We start from the raw sequence: 18535 nt of genomic DNA, 5'->3' as shown, positions 1-18535 counted from the left end.
GTCCAACTTACAGATTTTTTTCATCATTAATTAAAAAAAAAAAGAAAGTAGGAAAGAAAAAAGAAAAAATTATCCTGCCAATTGTCCTGCCAAAGAATATGGTAGTACAATATATAAGAAAATGGTATACCTATATGAGTTCTAAAGAAGGACAACTTCAAGAGACAAGCTATAGTATAATATAATGTTCTTCAATTCTCCTTTGGACAGGATGACTTTAAGGTGAAACTGATAAACTTGTGGAAGGGAAGGTCTGCAAAGGAAACCGGATCACTACTTTTTGCCTTACAACATATACATCCCACGCTTCAAGGTTTCCACTGTCTACCTGTAGTGTTTTCAAAGGAATGTTTTCACTTGGAGCGTAATTTGGCTTCTGTTTTTACCTCTACCTCCCTGGTGATTTTCTTAGTAAATTTCCTCCAGTCTACATACTACTTTAACACTATTCCGACAGACCTCTGCCTCCATAGGCCATGCCATCCCACTAAAGGGCACAAAGCTTTAGAACTGTGTGGGGCCCAAGCAAAACTTGGGTCAACTCTATGCAGTAAGGTCATGGTGAATTCCTACTGAAGATGGCAATTCATAAGCAGAGTTGACACAAGACAGCTAGGATTACTTCCTGGGATAAATGCCTCTGGCAGGAGTTACATAGCCATGAGTAACTAAGATGGGCTCTTCGATCTCATGCCCCTACTCTTATGATAATTGTTCATGGAATCCTCTTAACACTGTATGACATTTTCAGATATCTGCATTAGATCAACCTTGTTTAACTCACCCCCCAAAATAAATCTTTCCAGTATAATATTGACTCTGTCACTGGTACCATTCAATACTTCTCTTTAAAGAGAATAAGCGTGATGTGAGCAGTACTAATATAGGAATCAATCAGATGCTTATTTTTATGAAGTGACAGTATTATAAATACAACCTCAATTTTACAAAATTAAAGCATAGATTAACTCTCAGTATAGAAGATTTGACTCATTGGGTTATTTATATTGTTAACAGCAAGTCAGCCCCCCACAAGTATCAGAGTATAAAAGCAAACACTGCGAAAATTGGGTGGGATAAGGTGTCATTTGGAGGTGTCTCTTATACTGACTGCACAGGGATTCCTGAGACAAGATCTAGTGTCAACTAACTAGGCATATCACTTGAAAGGTTCATTCAGAGAGGAACCTAAATTTTAGGTTGGAGAGAATGCAGAAAACGTCAGCCTAAAATAAATGCCCCAGTTATCCTCAATAAAACCAGATCCACAGTTGAAATAAGCAGTCATAGCTCTATCAATTTCAGAAGAGCCTGAGCAATATAACAAGTTGAGATTCTGGTCCTATGAATAGCTCCTTTGACTTCAGTAGGATTACTCACACAGTCTATGAGTAAGTACATATAGATGTGTAAGATATTTGCTAAGCAACAGACAAGCAGCAACAAAAAAAGAAAAGAGATCTGTGAGATTAACAACTTTTAAACGTAAAGCATATAATCCTGTAGACACCTACACACATGGATAATATTACGCATTGGGGTACTTTAATTGTATGTATTAATATTTCTTGGTTTCCTTACATCTACTGTTGGTGGTTCCTTGCCCACATTAAAACATCTAGATGAACCAAAGTATTCTTTTTTCTCCTTCAGTTGTTGTTTAAGAATACACCATATTCTATTCATATTAATATTCCTACACTAAATATGTTGCATTCCATAAACAATATTACATACACCAACAGCCATTATTGCCTTTTCAAAAAGGAATACTTTAAAAATGCCAGTGTTGTTACAATATAAAGTAAAAAAGCTCTAGCTGAAATTCACATATTGTCTACATTCATTAGTACTATCGATATAACTGAACTTTCTTGTTCTTATTAGGGTTACCATAGAAATGAGCCTAAAGCTATTACATGAATTGTTACTGTTATTAAGAAGTAGTCTATTTCGGTTTCATTGGTGTGTTTTTAAGAATCTTTGACTATTCACAAGAATAAAACTACCTTGATATTAAAATTAAGGCTAGAAAGGAGGGAGGGTGTTTAAACAAACATAAGGTTATTTAATAAAATGAAGCAGTAAGTTGTGTGGCACCCACACACTGTGTAAAGAAAGCATTCTCTATAATTCCATGTTTTTATGCTTGTATATGCTATTCTTTCAGACATGCAAATGGTGCACAGCTGACTGTATAATGAAATGCTATATATAAATATGAAAAATCCAATAAAGGAATGATATTAACCTTTAAAGTTAGGCAAGCACTTTACACGTATAATACCGTGCTTTCAAACATTTTTACATAAATGTGCAATCGTGCATTACTTCCTCATTGCTCAAGAGACTTATAGTGTATTACATGAGGAAATAAGATTCTAAGTCATCTTTGTAAGATATGTAAGCTCTTTCTAGTGTGTAATTATAATAATATGTAAAAAAGAGATTTTCATAAGAAAAGATGTAAAACTGCATTTTAACTACTTGACTGATCCAATATACACAAATGTATATTTCAGACTAGATATAAGGAAGAAATTTTTTACGATGAGTGTGGTGAAACACTGGCACAGGTCGCCCAGAGAGGTGGTCGATGCCCCATCCCTGGGAACATTCAAGGTCAGGTTGGACGGGGCTCTGAGCAACCTGATCTAGTTGAAGATGTCCCTGCTCATTGCAGGGGGGTTGATGACTGTTACAGGTCCCTTCCAACCCAAACAATTCTATGATTCTATATAATGATGCATTGGCACACAAACGTATTTTGTGTGTGTTTGTGTGGGGGGAGGAAAAGTAAGTCTGTATGTACAGCAGTGATTGCATGCTTTTGGATTAAAGGTAATAATTCTTTAAAAGATCTGGCTGAATGAATAGTACGAAGGGTATCTGAGCAGCAACTGCTTTACCTTATGAAGGACAAATACTTTGCTAAAATAACTCAACTAGAAGCTGTGTGGTTTATAATCCCATCTGTATGAGTTTGTTAGTGACCTCAGTCAGCAAAAAGAAAAATTTGACACACTATTAATAAGAAATCATTTGGATGCAAATTTTATCTGCAGTGTAGTGCCTTTCAATCAGAAGAAGTTCATGAGACAAAACCTTTGAGCCACTACAAAACCGGCAGGCAACCTATCAAGCTTATCAGTAAAATGATCTATGAACAGATTCTCTTGTACCCATTGTCAACAGAAGATTGAATGAATACTTTAGATATGAAACATGCAGAAAAAACAAATAATATTCTCTTCAATTTTCTTATTCAGTAAATCTGGGTGATATATTTTTTTTGTATAAAGAAGGAAAACAGAGTCAGATTGAAACTTCATGGATGGGCTCTTGGGTGAATTCTGGGTATAAAATGCAAGAGGCCTAACAAATCTTTTGGGAGAAAATGACAGCTCTCAGTTTTTCATCCAGTGAACTAAGAAGTGAAATTTCACCGAGAAAAGTACTGGTAGAAAGATTTGTGAGTCTTTGGAGGAAAAAGAAGGATGAGAGATTAAAACCTAGAGTACATATCTGATCTTTTTATGTAGTGTAAGACTCTTCTAAGAAATGCTTTGCTGCTTCTAAACTTTGCAATATTTAGGAACTCCTTTAACTTATTTGACAAACAAATATATCTTGCCCTTTGTCTACTCCTACATGAATTTCCATGCTTACCTGCAAATGTTGTCCTGCTCTGTAAGTAGGAATTTGAGGTTTGGTACCCATGAGAGTGTTCCCAATTCCTTCTGGTTTGTTTCTCAAGAAAGATAGTGCCATAAGAATAATGCTTTGGAAATCATCTCATCATATTCTGTATTATTCCTTTCAAGGATCAAGCTCTCTCAGATGAGCAATATTTCACTATCTTACATCAGCCTTTCTTAAAAACCTTTTTTTAAAAGTCGTGGATCCATGGGAGGGATGAGTGGGAGAAAGTGTGAAGGGAGGCCAGGCAGGAGGTTGTTCATGTTCTCCTGCTCAAAGTTTCATTGATCTTTTTGGAACTATGAAATAAAAGAATGGCACTTCCCATTTTCTTTCAATGCAGAAGGTGAATAACTTTGATTGTATAAGGTGAGAGAGAGTCTATCTGCTGTTTCTTGCCCTTTTAGAAGGTAGGAAAGAAGAAGAGAAGCTCAGCCAGAAGTTAAAGTATAAATATAGATGTTCAAAAAGCATTAGATAAGGTATATCTTAAGAGGCAGCAAACAAATATTTGCTCAATGAGCAATGAATTAGAAAAGAAACTGGAGAGAAAAATTCTAAATTCATGGGAAAATTGAGACATTCCCATGACGCAATGCAAACAACTTGTTCTTGCTTTGTATTGGATTGACACCATTCCATTTGGAATCAATAATGACCCAATTTAGCCAAGCATTAAAGTTAGAAGGCAAAAAAGGACAAAGTTCTGAATTTTCAGCTGCACGTAGAAGTCTACAAAAACTTTTGCTTACCTCAACAGCCTGATAAAATTCATTACTAAAACATCAGAAGAACTGGATATTAAAGTTTCTCCTTCTTTAGGGGAAAACAGACTGGGATGAACAATAAATGGATGCATAGCTATTAACAGCATGCTTTTTCATATTTGTTTGTGTTCTTGTTATATTCACTTCTTACTGTAGTTTGTGTCCATATTGAAGGTAACATCTAAAGAGTCAAAAATTCCTGTCTTTCAAGAATGATGAAAGAGATGGAAAGCTCATCTGCTAAATGGGTGAGCTTTAAAAGTAGGTACTTCAGAATTCTTTGCAACAATAAAACAACCTTGTTAAGGTGAAAAATTAAATCAAAGAATTGCTACATTCCATCACTGCACAATTTTGCACAGAACTATTAACAAGTTAAGTATTGAGACAAATTCAAATGAAATATTAATAAGTTGAATAGAATACTGTAGTTTAAAGTAAATTTCATCTGTATTTTGCAAGTCATAACAAATATATGAGCACTTGCCCTTAGAGGGAGAATATGCTTAACAATATTCATCGGAATAAAAAAATACCTAAATGAAATAACTACAATCATATACATTTTTCTTTGTAGCACCAGTTCAAAGCTAACTGGTCATTAGAATGCCATAATTTCAGTGAAGGAAAACTGTAGTGCTAGTTACCTGGCACTTTTAAAGCATATATAAATTCACTGTAGATCTACAGTAAAAAAAAAAAAAAAAGAAGCTATTTAAACATTCATAGTGCTAGTACACTAAGAAAAATTAATTAATTAGAGAAAGACTTGGCTTTTAAAAAAAAATAAATCTAGATTACAGTACTATTAAGCAAGTGCTGTTTCCAAAAATTATCAAGATCAGAAGCTTCAAGGGGAAAAAATCACTGTCTATAAATTATACATCTTATTTATGAGAACAAAATGAAATAGGACAACTATCAGTATACATCATTTCAATCACGCTATATACATGTAGCAGTATACATAATCTAACTCTAATCTCATCTAAATTCAGTCATTTGTTAAACAGGTAAGAACAAATATTTGGGCCAAATTTTCCAACAGAGCTATAACAATTTAGACAAAAGAATAAGGTGACTTTATGTATGAGTACTTATTGAAGAGCTTCAATTGTGCCATGGTTTTAATGACAGAACTACTGATACTAATAGAGATAGAATTTTGCTTAGAATAAAAAAAAATATATTTACAAACAAAAAAGAGAGAATAAAAAAAGAAGAAAGTATAAGCTTTTTTGCAGAGAGGGTTGTCTCCTACTCTATGTTCCAATGACTGTCGATAACAACGCAGCCTAAGTCACAGCATCAAATGGCTTCCTAGAAAGTCAGAGATGCTACACTATGATCCTCTGCGTTCACTCAATTTACCAGTATTTTTGCACTACTATTTTGAGGCTATTGAGAGTATTGGGATGCATTAAACAGCATAACCAGCCAGTCAAAACAGATCATCATCCCTCTGTATTTAGCATTGGTGCAGCCTCACCTTGAGTATTTTGTGCAGTTCTGTGCCCCACAATTTAAGAAGGATGTTCAGGTCCTTGAATGCATCCAGAGGAGGGCAACAAAGCTCGTGAAAGGGCTGGAAGGCATATCCTATGAGGAGCAGCTAAGGACTTTGGGCTTGTCTAGTTTGGAGAAAGGGAGGCTGAGGAGTGACCTCATTGCTCTCTACAGCTTCCTGAGGAGGGGAAGTGGAGAGGGAGGTGCTGACCTCTTCTCCCTGGTATCCAGCAACAGGACCCGTGGGAATGGTTCAGAGCTGCGCCAGGGCAGGTTTAGACTGGACATTAGGAAGCATTTCTTTACCGAGAGGTTGGTCAGACACTGGAACAGGCTTCCTAGAGAGGTGGTCGATGCCCCAAGCCTGTCAGTGTTTAAGAGGCATTTGGACAATGCCCTAATAACATGCTTTAACTTTTGGTCAGCCCTGAAGTGGTCAGGCTAGATGATCCTTGTAGGTCCCTTCCAACTGAAATATTCTATTCTATTCTAAATATTCTAAATATTCCACCATAAAGAAAATATAGCTTTCTGCAACCTAGTGCTGTAATTTTTTTAATTTTTGACAGGAGGAAGAAACAAAGTTTTCTTCTTCGGCATAAAAAGTCCAGGGTAAAAAAAAATGTTTAGAGGGATATTTAAATTGTGTATACAGGAGAAAGTAGAGGTATGATTGTTCATCAAAGCTCTCAATATATTCTGAAAGATAAAGCTACTACAATAATCTTAAAGTTATTGATACCTCTCTCCGTCGAGAAGCCCAACAGGTTTGTTTGATTTTCCAAACGACAGCCGCTACCAGCAGTAAGGATAAGAAACAACTGCAATCACAAAAAAAAAAAAAAAATAATTGTAACATAATGGTCTAAAAAAGCTTATGTTTTTAGGGTATCAATGGTAACAAAAATACATTTAAGTGTGGAAAAAAAACCCACAAAAATAGAGGAAACCTAAACTCTACTAGGATAACATACAACAGTCAACCATCAAAGTTCAAAGTCAAAAGAGAATGCACACCTCTGATGCTGTGGTTCTCTCCATAAAATGCTATTACTATCTCCATTAGCATGGGATAAGCTCCATTACAACCGTCCACACACCCACAACAGTCTCAACAAATATGCACTGCATGTTCCACATTTAGCAGATGGAAAAAGAGGGTGAAACATAGCAAGAAATTATACCAATTTATACTTCTCTCAGTTTGTTAATTCTGAATAATTTCCTGGAATGCAGAAATTATAACTATGCAGGGAGTATAATTAGTTTGAGGAACCAGGTTTGCACATGACAATAGGTCTGGTTTATCAAATGGAGTATTTCTATGGTGAATTGCCAGGGGAAACATCCCAAAGTACATCACCACATTACAGTCCCAAAGACACAAGAGAAGAAGAAAAAAAAAAAAAAATCAAAATTATTAAACTTCTGCAGTTCACAACTGGAGCATATGCTTTCTCTTTTTCTCCAATATTTTTGTATTTGTAACATTTAGTCCATAAAGGATTTTGGTAGAAAGATCATTGAACTCTCAACCTCTTTTAGTGAATTTCTGGATACTGACAAAAGGCTTCTAAAGCTGACACCTAATGTAAGCAATCAGAAGATCTTTTAATTTTTTAAATAGTTTTTTATAAAAGTATCTGGATTTTCTAGCTGTGTGAAGAACTTTCAGTCATGTTACAACATCTGCCATGTACACTGTTTTCAATTAATACAACCCTGTAACTATTGAATTGTACTAGTCATCTGTAATTTTTTTTTTGCCAAAAAGCTTCAAAATGTATTCTTTAACTAATATGGGACATACTAAGAATTCCCTGAAGTAGTACAGTTCAGAGAAGTCCTGTGAAATATAATCCTTATCCATGCAGTAACACCAATGTTTCCCTGTATCATGCTGTAAACAGGACTGAAATTATGACCTAGAAGATACATCTCCAGAAGTAACAGCTCATGGCATTCAATATTTATCTATAATATGGAAACTATTAGAAACCTGTTTATGGCAACTGTAGTTTAATGTCACTATTATGGTAATGGAATGAAAGCACCCAATCATTCCTTCGTCTGCAAGCAACAAAATCAGCTGTACCACTCAATATTTGACAACAAAAAGTACCATTGCTCTGAGTATGTTCAAAAGTCAGTCTCCATAACACAAGCTTTCCTTGATAGTTAAAGCAATACAAATCAATATGGCTTTCTATTAGCATCTTATTTGCTTAAAACTCTTTTCACTATAAGCTTTCAAAATTCTTTTTTACCAATTTCTTCTTTGAACACCCTTGAGAAAGCCTGCCAGAGAGAGGCCAAGTTTGAAAGAGAAAAGTACCAAATATGTAAAGTGTTTTGGGCATAGAATGCTCAATTAAAATTAACAGCTTGGGTTTTTACTTAAGAGACTTAATTCTGTCTGTTTAGCTCCAAGAAGGCTGATTGTTCTGAGCCTGAAAGGAAAAAATGGTTAAAGGATCTGTTGCTAGATGCACAGTTTGACTTTCCTCTTAACAGCCAATGTCAACCACCAGCATTTTTTTAGCAGTTTTTTAATGCTCTTTGGGACTTAGGGATTTTCATGGAAACGAAGATATATACTCTCTCTCTCCTTGTAGGGCCATTTTAAATACTGCATTGAGCTTTTATTGGTTCTTGGCACAGATCCTTTAAAAAAAAAAAAGGCACTTTTAATTTTGATTGGTTCTGATCAATGGATCAGAACAGTTCAGCATATTTAAGAACCGTTCTGCCAATAGAAAATTGTTGGAAGAGTCAACGATCTGTAATAAAAGGATGTGAGAGGGCAAGTGCTGGTTCAAGAACCTTAGGGAATTCAGAAGAGAAATCTCAACCTTACACTTTAATGAATCTCAGCGTAAATCATCTTTCTGATTGGGGGCCTTTGCTGAAAGGAACTAACACAGTAAGAACATTTTAATTGATACACCATTTTATTAGCACAGTATTTCTTACTAGAAGAGTTTCTCTTAAGAGTTTTCAAAAGAAAATATCTAAGGAGCACAAAGAATGTTATGACAGAAACTGATCATCAGACAACATTCACCATTTTGTTTAATGCATCACTCCAGTTGACGCACTGATTTCACTTTTTAAAATTTGTCTTTAGCTGTCTCCCTTTCTCCAGTCTCCTTTGAAAGTGAGTACAAGATGACTGTGAATTTATATTTGGTGTCTAGGGAAAACCAGGACAAAAAAAACCCACTGACCACCAGAATAAATCCAGTTTTGCAGCAACATCTTTTAAAGCCAATAGCTGCTTACAAATACTGTTTCCCAGAAATGTTTTCCCTACCACATACTGTACTGTCTAGCTAGTAACTGCAACAGATGCTTAGGGGCAACATCGGAGTACTGACATGTTGCTATAAATTATTATGCTGTGCATGAAGTAAGGGTAAGCCATTTCACTTACTTTTCTCCTCCTTCCAAAAAAACTAAATTAGGGAAATATCAGCAACTCTGTTTAAAATTATGAACTCAAAGCTCCTAGAATTTGAAAAAGATTAATACATTCAAGAGAGCTGGACACAATAAACTAAGACAGCCTTGCACTGTGCAACTGCTTCATTAAGACCAGGAACAGAATCACTTTCCTCAGAAAATTCTCTCCTTCACATTTACTAATTTCTTGAACAATTCTCTTAAGCTAGTAGAAGAGAAAAACTTGAGAGTTCTGGCTGAAAAACTTCAGACAAATCGCTTCTGTGGTCTGTACACCAATGGAGCTGGGTCACACATTGAACTTTCCTGTCACCAGTCAAAACATCATTTAGTTTATGTGCAAAGTCAAAATCAGAAATAAGTGTTTCAAAGACACACCCATAAAATAATATAAATCATTGGAAATTACAGCATTGACAATGTGAAATGTTTACTTAATGCTTTTGTATGATTTTTCCTTGGCAAGTAAACATGAACTATTTGACTTTCTTCTCTGTTGTTTTTTTTTTTAGTAGAAAAAATCAGAAGGAAAAGAAATTTTAAAATTCATGTTAACGAAGAGAGGAAAGACATGGAAAATAGATTTTATTAAACTAACATGGTTCCAGGCTGTGGTGAGATAATAGCCTTGGTTTATTTAGGGCAATAAAAATTAAAGCTGACTGCAAAGGATCTCACAATATTGAGTGACTCAGCAATAAAATAAGAGAATGAAATTCAGCGCCAATGAACTGAAGGCAATGTGCACAAGAAAAAGAAAAAAAAAAAAAGCCAAACAACTCTCTAGCTACAAATACACAATGATAGGTTCTAAATTAGCAATTACCACTCAAGAAAATGGCCTTGAAGTCATTGCAGATAGTTCTTTGAACATATCAACTGAATGCTTAGTGGCTGTCAAAACAGCAAATAGGATGTTAGGAGAGATTAGAAAAGCAATAAAGAACAAAACAGAAAGCATTGGGATGCCAGTGCATAAATCTATAGGATGTCTGTATCTTGAAGCACCCATCACCTCATCTCAAAAACACTAAGTTGAACTTAAAAGGTATAAAGGAGTACAGTCAACTTGGCTAGGGGAATAGAATGGCAGTAGAAATAAGCTCTCTTCAGTTTTGAAACAAAGTTGAAGTAAGACATGATAAAGACATTAACATCATAGGGAAACAGTATAACAGCAGGACAAGTATAGATGGACACTCTCCAATCCCCCAGCATACTTCTTAGCTCCTTCTTGTGGCAGAGATATAAGAAAAGAAAGCACAATCACAAATAGTGTGGCAAAACAGAGATCAGTGCAGTGCAAAATAAATGAATTAAAAATCGGCCAGCTGACAGCTAAAAAATAAATTGTCAGAAGGGGACCAACATCAGAAAGGGAAATTTCTAGTCAGGTTTGCAAGGTTCCCAGAGTATCAGATCCAGTCAGTTTTGATGAGGATAATATATAATAGCTGACAGGTCTGTGCATGACACAAAGACTGAAGAAAAAAAGGTTAATGGTAAGGAGTACAAAGAAATCATACAGTATGCCAATTGGTCAATTGTACCTATTTCAGCAATTTTTTATTTTTTTTTAAACACAATCACTGCTAAGTTGTATTAACAAGGACAAGGAATCCAGGCCTCATTTACAGAGCAAAGGATATATATTCCCATTGGAATGAAGCAATTCCCAAAATAATTTAAAGATCAGCATGAATGACCAACTCAGTATGAATCACTGCTGGCATGATGAAACAAAAAGGGTTAAAACAACCTTAAATACTCAGGTGCACAGTAGTAAGCAGCACTTGAGAGATGAATTTATCACTCTACAAGGTATTGCCAAAGCAGATACTATCAGACATGTTCTTGAAATTCTGGTATTTGCATTTTTTTAAAGGAGGTTGGAAACATGGAGAGAATAGAGAGAAGAATCACAAAAAATATTCAAAGGTTGGAGAAAATCCTTTACTGACAGTGATTTAACAAGCTCAATCATTTCACTTTTCAAAAAGACCAAGTGGTGACTTGCCTACAGTGTTGTTACGGGTTTGTGTGGTGGTGGGGTTTTGGTAGTGGGGCAGGGGGCACAGGGGTGGTGCCTGTGAGAAGCTGCTAAAAGCTTCCCCAGCTCCAAGTCGGACACACCACTGGCCCAGGCCAAGCCCATCAGCAATGGCGGTAGCGCCTCTGGGAGAACAGATTTAAGAAGAGGAACCTGCAGTGAGTGGGGGGAGATTGGAATGTGAGGAACCCCTCTGCAGATACCAAGGCCAGTGAGGAAGGTGGGGAGGAGGGGATGCCCCTGCAGCCCGTGGTGAGGCGGCAGGCTGTCCCCCCCCAGCCCACGGAGGGGAGCGGGGGAGCAGATGCCCACCTGCAGCCTGGGGAGAGAAGAGCCCACACCAGAGCAGGGGGATGCCCCCCAAGATGGCCGGGACTCTGTGGGAAAGCCCGCGCTGGAGCAGGCTGTGCCTGAAGGACTGCAGCCCACGGAAGGGACCCACGCTGGAGCAGTTCGTGAAGAACTGCCGCCCGTGGGAAGGACTCACATTGGAGAAGTTCTTGGACGACTGTCTCCCATGGGAGGGACGAAGAGTGAGGAGTCCTCCCCCTGAGGAGGAAGGAGCGGCAGAGACAACGTGTGATGAACTGACCCCAACCCCCATTCCCTGTCCTCCTGCGCCGCTGGGGGGGAGAAGGTAGAGAGAACCGGGAGTGGAGTTGAGCCCGGGAAGGAGGGAGGGGTGGGGGGAAAACGTTCTAAGGTTTGGTTTTACTTCCCAACATCCTTGTTTTGATTTGATTAGTAGAAAATTAAATTGATTTTGTTTCTTCCCCAAGTTGAGCCTGTCTTTTGCCCATGACTATAAGTGGTGAGTGATCCCTCCCCAGTCCTTGTCTCAACCCACGAGCCTTTCTTTATATTTTCTTATCCCACCATGGCCAGGGGGGAGGAGTGAGCGAGCGGTTGCATGGTGCTTTGTTACCAGCTGGGTTTAAACCATGACAAGTGTGTACAAGTTTCCATGGGGAGAAAATACCAAGGCTCTCATTCATCTAGCACAAAAATGCATGGTAATAAACAATGGCTGGAAGCAGACACATTTGAATTAAATTCAGACATTATTATGATTTACTTTCTGTATCATAAAATAATGTTACATATACTGAAAAAAGATTTGACTATGCTGCAATGACCAGATAATCTAAGATACAGCAAATGGATGGGTGGTAAACAGGGAGTACAAAAAATAATTGTGCTTACACAGACTCATCCAGGTGGTCATAGATTATTGGTCCACCATTTCTGACTCTTTAGTTGAGACTCTGAATGACATCTGAATAAACAGATACATGCCTTTGCAATGCAGATGGCTTACGAAATGCTGACACAGAGTACAGAGTGAATGACTTTCTGCACTTATGAATGTAAATCTTCCCAATAAGACAATTATCATGCTAAGACACACTTAAAGCCACAGCAGCCCAAGCATTATCAGGACTTTGTATTCTCTAGAACAAAGAAATGATCTGCCAGAAAATAATGACATAGCTTTGCACAGTTGCCCCTTCAAACCTTGTGGAACAAAATAGGAGAAAACACTAAAAAAGCATGCTTGGAAAAGAGCAATTCATCACCCTTAGCGCGTATCACAGGCTGATTGGAAGTTATCGTCTTAGTATTAAGTAGGAGACAATAAACAATAAGAGAATGGATGAACTGAAGAGGAAGAAGCCTTGAACATAACTAGTTTATGTCCAATGCAGCAGAGGAAAGTGGGCAAGGAAGGCCTGCAGAACAACAGGGTCTAGCAGTAAGGTCTAGGGAGACAGATGATCTTCCCAGAAGAGCTCTGGGTAGCATGAAAATACAATTACTGATTTAATAGAACACAGAAAAGGAAAACCGCAAGGAACAATTACTGCCTGCATAACTATTTTTGCAATATACAGAGTAAATGTTTAACTTACAGAGGTCATATTTAGACTTATTTAGTGCAGTTCACAGACCTGGCTGAGGAGCGAGAGGGCAATGTTTTCCATAACTGAGAAATTATTTTCTGTGTGTGCATTTAGGAGGCAGATGGAAAACTGTAAAGGGAATTAGTGGATGTGTTGCTGCTTGGTATGTGCAAATTAAAACAAAACCTGTAGATCTTTAAAGAAACTCAAATTACAGGGATAAATACAGGGGAAAATCTGTGAAACGTAATGGTCAGTGTGGCTGGACTAGATGAATTAAAGACACATTGGTGCCTTAAGCTCTATAAATGCATTATAAACACCCTATAGTATTCCTTTTTTTTTTTCATTACATATTAATGCCTGTAAGTAAGCTACATACTGTATCAAAAGAGTACTTGCATTAAAATGAAATAATTTACTTATTTTTGCAGTGATGTAAAAGGAACTATTTCATGAATTAAATACAAATATTTTAAGGACCAATATTGTAAATGGAAGGTAAACAGAACAAAACAAAGTGTTCCATCCTTTGCTATTTCTTTTCTCATTCTCTGATTATTTAACATGCAAAGAGAAATTAAAATGTCTGAAAAGGTATGTAAACATTCATGCATGAATAATTGTTGTTTCTATGATTTTACTTAAGCCACTAATTTGCATAATAATTCAGTATAAATTTCCATATTGGATGAAAGCAAACACTTTTTCAAACTTTACCTTAAATCTAGTATATTTTTAATTCTATTAAAATTAAAAATTGTGTGGGATTCTACTTTGAGCGCCCATCACATTTACTCGTCTTATGACAGGGGACAAAGTACAGCAGCAGCACACAGCTGAGCATGGTGCAGAATCCCTAAGCTATCAGCAGTTAAGCCCACCTTGGGAGCAGCATAGCTGTGCCAGCACAGTTTGTCAAGACTATTCTAACATCTCACAAGAAAACCGATGGTCTGTTAGCTTGACTGCAGCATCACACTAACACGGTTATACTGTCACCATACTCAAATATGTGGCAGACATGTCCTTAAATTCCTAGGGGAATGCCTGCATTGCCAGATTAGTGTGGATCTGGAGTAGGCTTTTGAACAAATTCCCCAATTGTCACCACTGTTGTGCTTTGGCTTATACCGTGGAGCAATCTCGGAGCTCATGATGTAGAAGCTGACCTGGAAGATGTTCAACGTACACTCCAGACACAAATGGGCTTTTGGTCCATGGAACTAAACTAGAGCTAGTCCAAAGTGAAACAATGACAAGATGCATATAGTGTGGACGTCATGTCCTCAGCACCGTTTTACTCAACAGATGATCTCCTACTTGTCCACACTGCTTACTAATAGAGACATAAGCACCCAAAGATTGCTTTCATGAAGTTATTTAGGTGCACAGCAGTCTCACTGACTGCCCACATGTATACTTACACATATTTTAAAAGCTCCTCCCAAGTCTTTTTTTTGAAAATAGGAGTTGGGCCATCAAGGTGACTATTGCTTAATTACTTGAACCTTGCTGTGCTGCGTGAGGCAGTAGTTAAACATCCCTCTAGATCCACAAACCTCTTGCCCATTGGTCTCACCTTCTTTGCCAAGAGCACAGAAATGTACACTGCACTAAACAGCAATCTAACAGTGGCCCCACACTATATTAATGTTTCTCCTTCATACTAACTACGGTATTTTTAAACATGAACAAAAAATAAGAGTATTCAGTAAAAAAAAAAAAAAAAAAAAGACAAAAATCTTTTTAATGTAGACACATGTAAAGAAAACAAGTCTTATATCCCAGTTAATTTTTTAAATTAATATTGCAAAAGTTTCCTAAGAGAGAATGTATACTGTTTTTCTAAGAAGTGTTTTTCTGACATATTATTTACCATGTTTTTATTGGCAAATAGAGCACATTTTAATTGATATGTTATAAAGCAAGCACAATTCTAAAATGAAAATAGTTGAACAATTATTTTTCTAAAACCATGACTTCAAATAGCAATTATTGTCACAGCAATTGATTTCTCTCATTGTACTTGACAAGAACATTGTGTTTATGATTATGATGTGCTAGCTTCAGCCATCCTTCCTTGTGTTAACTAATATACACATGACAAGCAGCTCCAAAGATTTCAACTGGATTATCTGCAGTACAAAGCACTGTAAACATAATATTAGGAGACTGATACGTATGAGAACAGTATAAAATTTTTTATGTTTTTAATGATTAATTAAATTGCTCTGAATCACACAGTTTTACAAACACTGTTATAAGTAGGAGTATTTCAATGATTAGCAATTCAGAATGATTCCAGGAATGAAGTGTTACGGTTCCAAATTAAAATGTGTGAAGACTTAGAGGAATGTAGTCTTGGCTAACAATGGAGTAGGGCATGCAGCTTCCAGACCATGGTAACGCAGGGTGTGGGATCAGGGTAATAAATCCTGGCTGACCCTGCGGAGCCAAGGCATATCAGCCAGTAGTGCTTGTTTCCTGGTCTGAGAGCTCTGGCTACCACAGCCGGTGAAACACACTGCCTACGAAGCCACCACTACCATCTAGGTGATTCAGGAATGTCCTTCTCTTTTTCTTACTGGTTGTGAGAAATACTACCAGTACCAGCAGCTCCATGAACCAGCAGGGCTTTTTTCCTCCTACATCAGCCTAGATCTATGCCTCATTCTGTGTCAGATTTTTCCTGCCCCTGTTTTAACAATGCAATAGCTCCTGAGCTCCAACTTTCCCCCCACAGTTTCTCCATGAATTAAAGGAATGCAAGGGAAATTTAATTCAGCTGTGAACCTTCTAACCTTAAAACCATACAAAGGGTTCAAGCCCTCAGTTCTTGCTTTCTGAACTGGAAAGAGAAAGAAATGTCTGAATATGAAGTAAATGGTATTTAGATCTTCAAGTATTACCAAAAATCATTTAAATGTAAATTTGTATTTATTTATTTGTGTCTTAAATGGAATTCACACAAGTTAAGCAGCACCTTTCAAGTTCATTTGAAACTAATTACATGGATAATTCTACTTATCCAGATGACAGAGGTTAAAATGCTATTTTTGGATGCAGTCCTGAAAATCTATATATTCCCATAAATAAATCTTGCATGAAGTGTCTCATGAAAGTCACATAATTGTCCCTAAAATTCACTTCTCACATGTCCACAGCTACCAACCTTATAAAAAACAGAGTAACAGTTAAAAATAAATATATATGGCCTTCTATTAGTCTGGTCCTCCCAGCCAGAACCCTATGTTTGGTAAGAACGCAAGGTAAAGGATATCCACATTAGATTTGTTTTACTGTGTCATGGTTGATTAACAGGAATAGCATCTGCACAGAGATGCCATCCATAAAGTTACTGACCAAGGTTTTAAATGAAGATTTAAAACCATTACAAGAGCATAATGGAAATATCTTAGCTCATGGATTAAAAAACCCGTTCATATATGGAGAGTCAACTGAAAGCATTTTTCTTTAATATATTCAAAATTTCTTAAAGATGGCAATAGAAAGTCTGTATACACATTTCTGCAGTTCACACAGCAAAGTAATTGCTATGAACAGCTCTGCAGGTATAGAAAACACTAATACATAGTTATTCTAAGGTGAGAAAAGGCTGAGAGTGTGTACAATAGGGATCAGATCTTAGAATAAACTCAACTGCTAAATGGTATAAACTTTTCTATTTATTTGAGGTTTTAACATGTATTTAAAAAAGAAAAAAAAAAGGAAACCCAAAAGAATAGGTTTCAATGATTTTAGATTCCTGCATTTCAACATAGTGTTCTTCAATGCCAGCCTAACGTCTATCGAGTATCATCAGTGCAGACTCAAGTTATACCCCAAGGAAACATCAAACCTTTGTGAAGACTTCCACCTAGTATCAGAGCAGTTCTTCCAACTGAGGAGAACAGGAGACCACATCTAAAGAATTTCCTACTCCTGCTGTAGGAAAATACTACAATTCTTATTTTCATAACATCTGTCTCTTGGAATCACACACAAACTGAATATTTCTGCTTGGAAACAGATGTAACTGGCACTTATCTCACTTAGAATAAAATAAAAGGAAGAAGGAAGGCTGAGATGGAGCCATGGACAGAGTACTTGGGCTGTTGAGTAAAAATTCAGTTCAGAAAGTATACGTCAACACATTCTCTTTCCCTGGCAGAGGAGACATTGATCATTGATGATCCTGAGCTCTATAAACGAAATATTTTCAGAGAAAATGGGCTGGGGGGAACTCTACTCCCACATAATAAATTCCTGTCTTTCTCTATGTTAGAATCAGAGATTAGATGTTTTTATGAAGCAAAGAGAAGTTTGGCAGATCAGAGTAGCAGATCTTTCTACAGAATTTCTACTCCCACAGAGTAGATGGCTATGAAGATGAAAATTTATTTCTATCTTGGAGGACTATTATTGACTATGGCAGGAAGATTGTAAAAGAATTCCTCAGAAAGGATCTTATTCCCTGGTCTAATTGAGAAAAATACCTGGAAAACATAGGGATATTGTAACTTATTTTAAAGAAAAGAGCCCTACTAAAATCAGAGGCACAGCCTAGCTTTAAAGACATCACATAACTACGTCACCACACTGGCCACTGCAGGAGGCACACTCAGACATGAGCAAAAATTCTTAAGCGCATTTTTTTTCCTAAATGGCAAATAGTATTTAAATCTCTGAACTGACATAATATTTTTGAATCAGTAGTACTCAGGTGGGCATGGAATTTCATATCCTCAGCAGTATCTGATCCAAGCATCATTTCTTTTAGCGTATGACCTGTGTTACAGCTATATCTTAAAAAGTATTCAAAGTAAAGCCCCTTTAAGAAATCACCTCCTGTACGGCTATATGCTTAATCTTCTGAAATCCCAAATCAAACAATTTACACCAACTCCACAAAGGTAGCACTACCTTTTAGGTGCTTCCTGAACAACTCTAACCTGACTGTGATCATGAGATGATACCATTGATCCACTGCAGCTGGATTCTGTTGCATAGTTCGTACCTTTTTTTCCTTTTTTGAGGAATTCTCACTAACCATCAGGCCATCTCTAGGTGCCCAGCCAAACAACAACCAAAAAGTGAGTAAGGACATGTATGATCCAAGCTCACTATTACTTCCACAAGGTGAGTCT

General features: G+C 36.9%; 1 protein-coding gene across 4 annotated transcripts in view; it reads right to left on the bottom strand.

Annotated features, from left to right (window-relative positions):
• The window catches only part of ATRNL1 (attractin like 1), a 542514-nt gene that overhangs the window by 231339 nt on the left and 292640 nt on the right, over positions 1–18535 (bottom strand). For all 4 annotated transcript variants that reach the window (XM_052798373.1, XM_052798374.1, XM_052798371.1 and 1 more), the window contains exon 26: positions 6715–6793. In XM_052798373.1, the coding sequence (XP_052654333.1) occupies positions 6715–6793 (79 nt within the window). The remainder of the gene's footprint in view (positions 1–6714; positions 6794–18535) is intronic.

This window comes from Harpia harpyja, chromosome 10, assembly GCF_026419915.1.
Source record: "Harpia harpyja isolate bHarHar1 chromosome 10, bHarHar1 primary haplotype, whole genome shotgun sequence".
Taxonomy (NCBI): domain Eukaryota; kingdom Metazoa; phylum Chordata; class Aves; order Accipitriformes; family Accipitridae; genus Harpia; species Harpia harpyja.
Note: the sequence above shows the minus strand (reverse complement) of the source record. Positions and strands in the feature narration are given on the sequence as shown.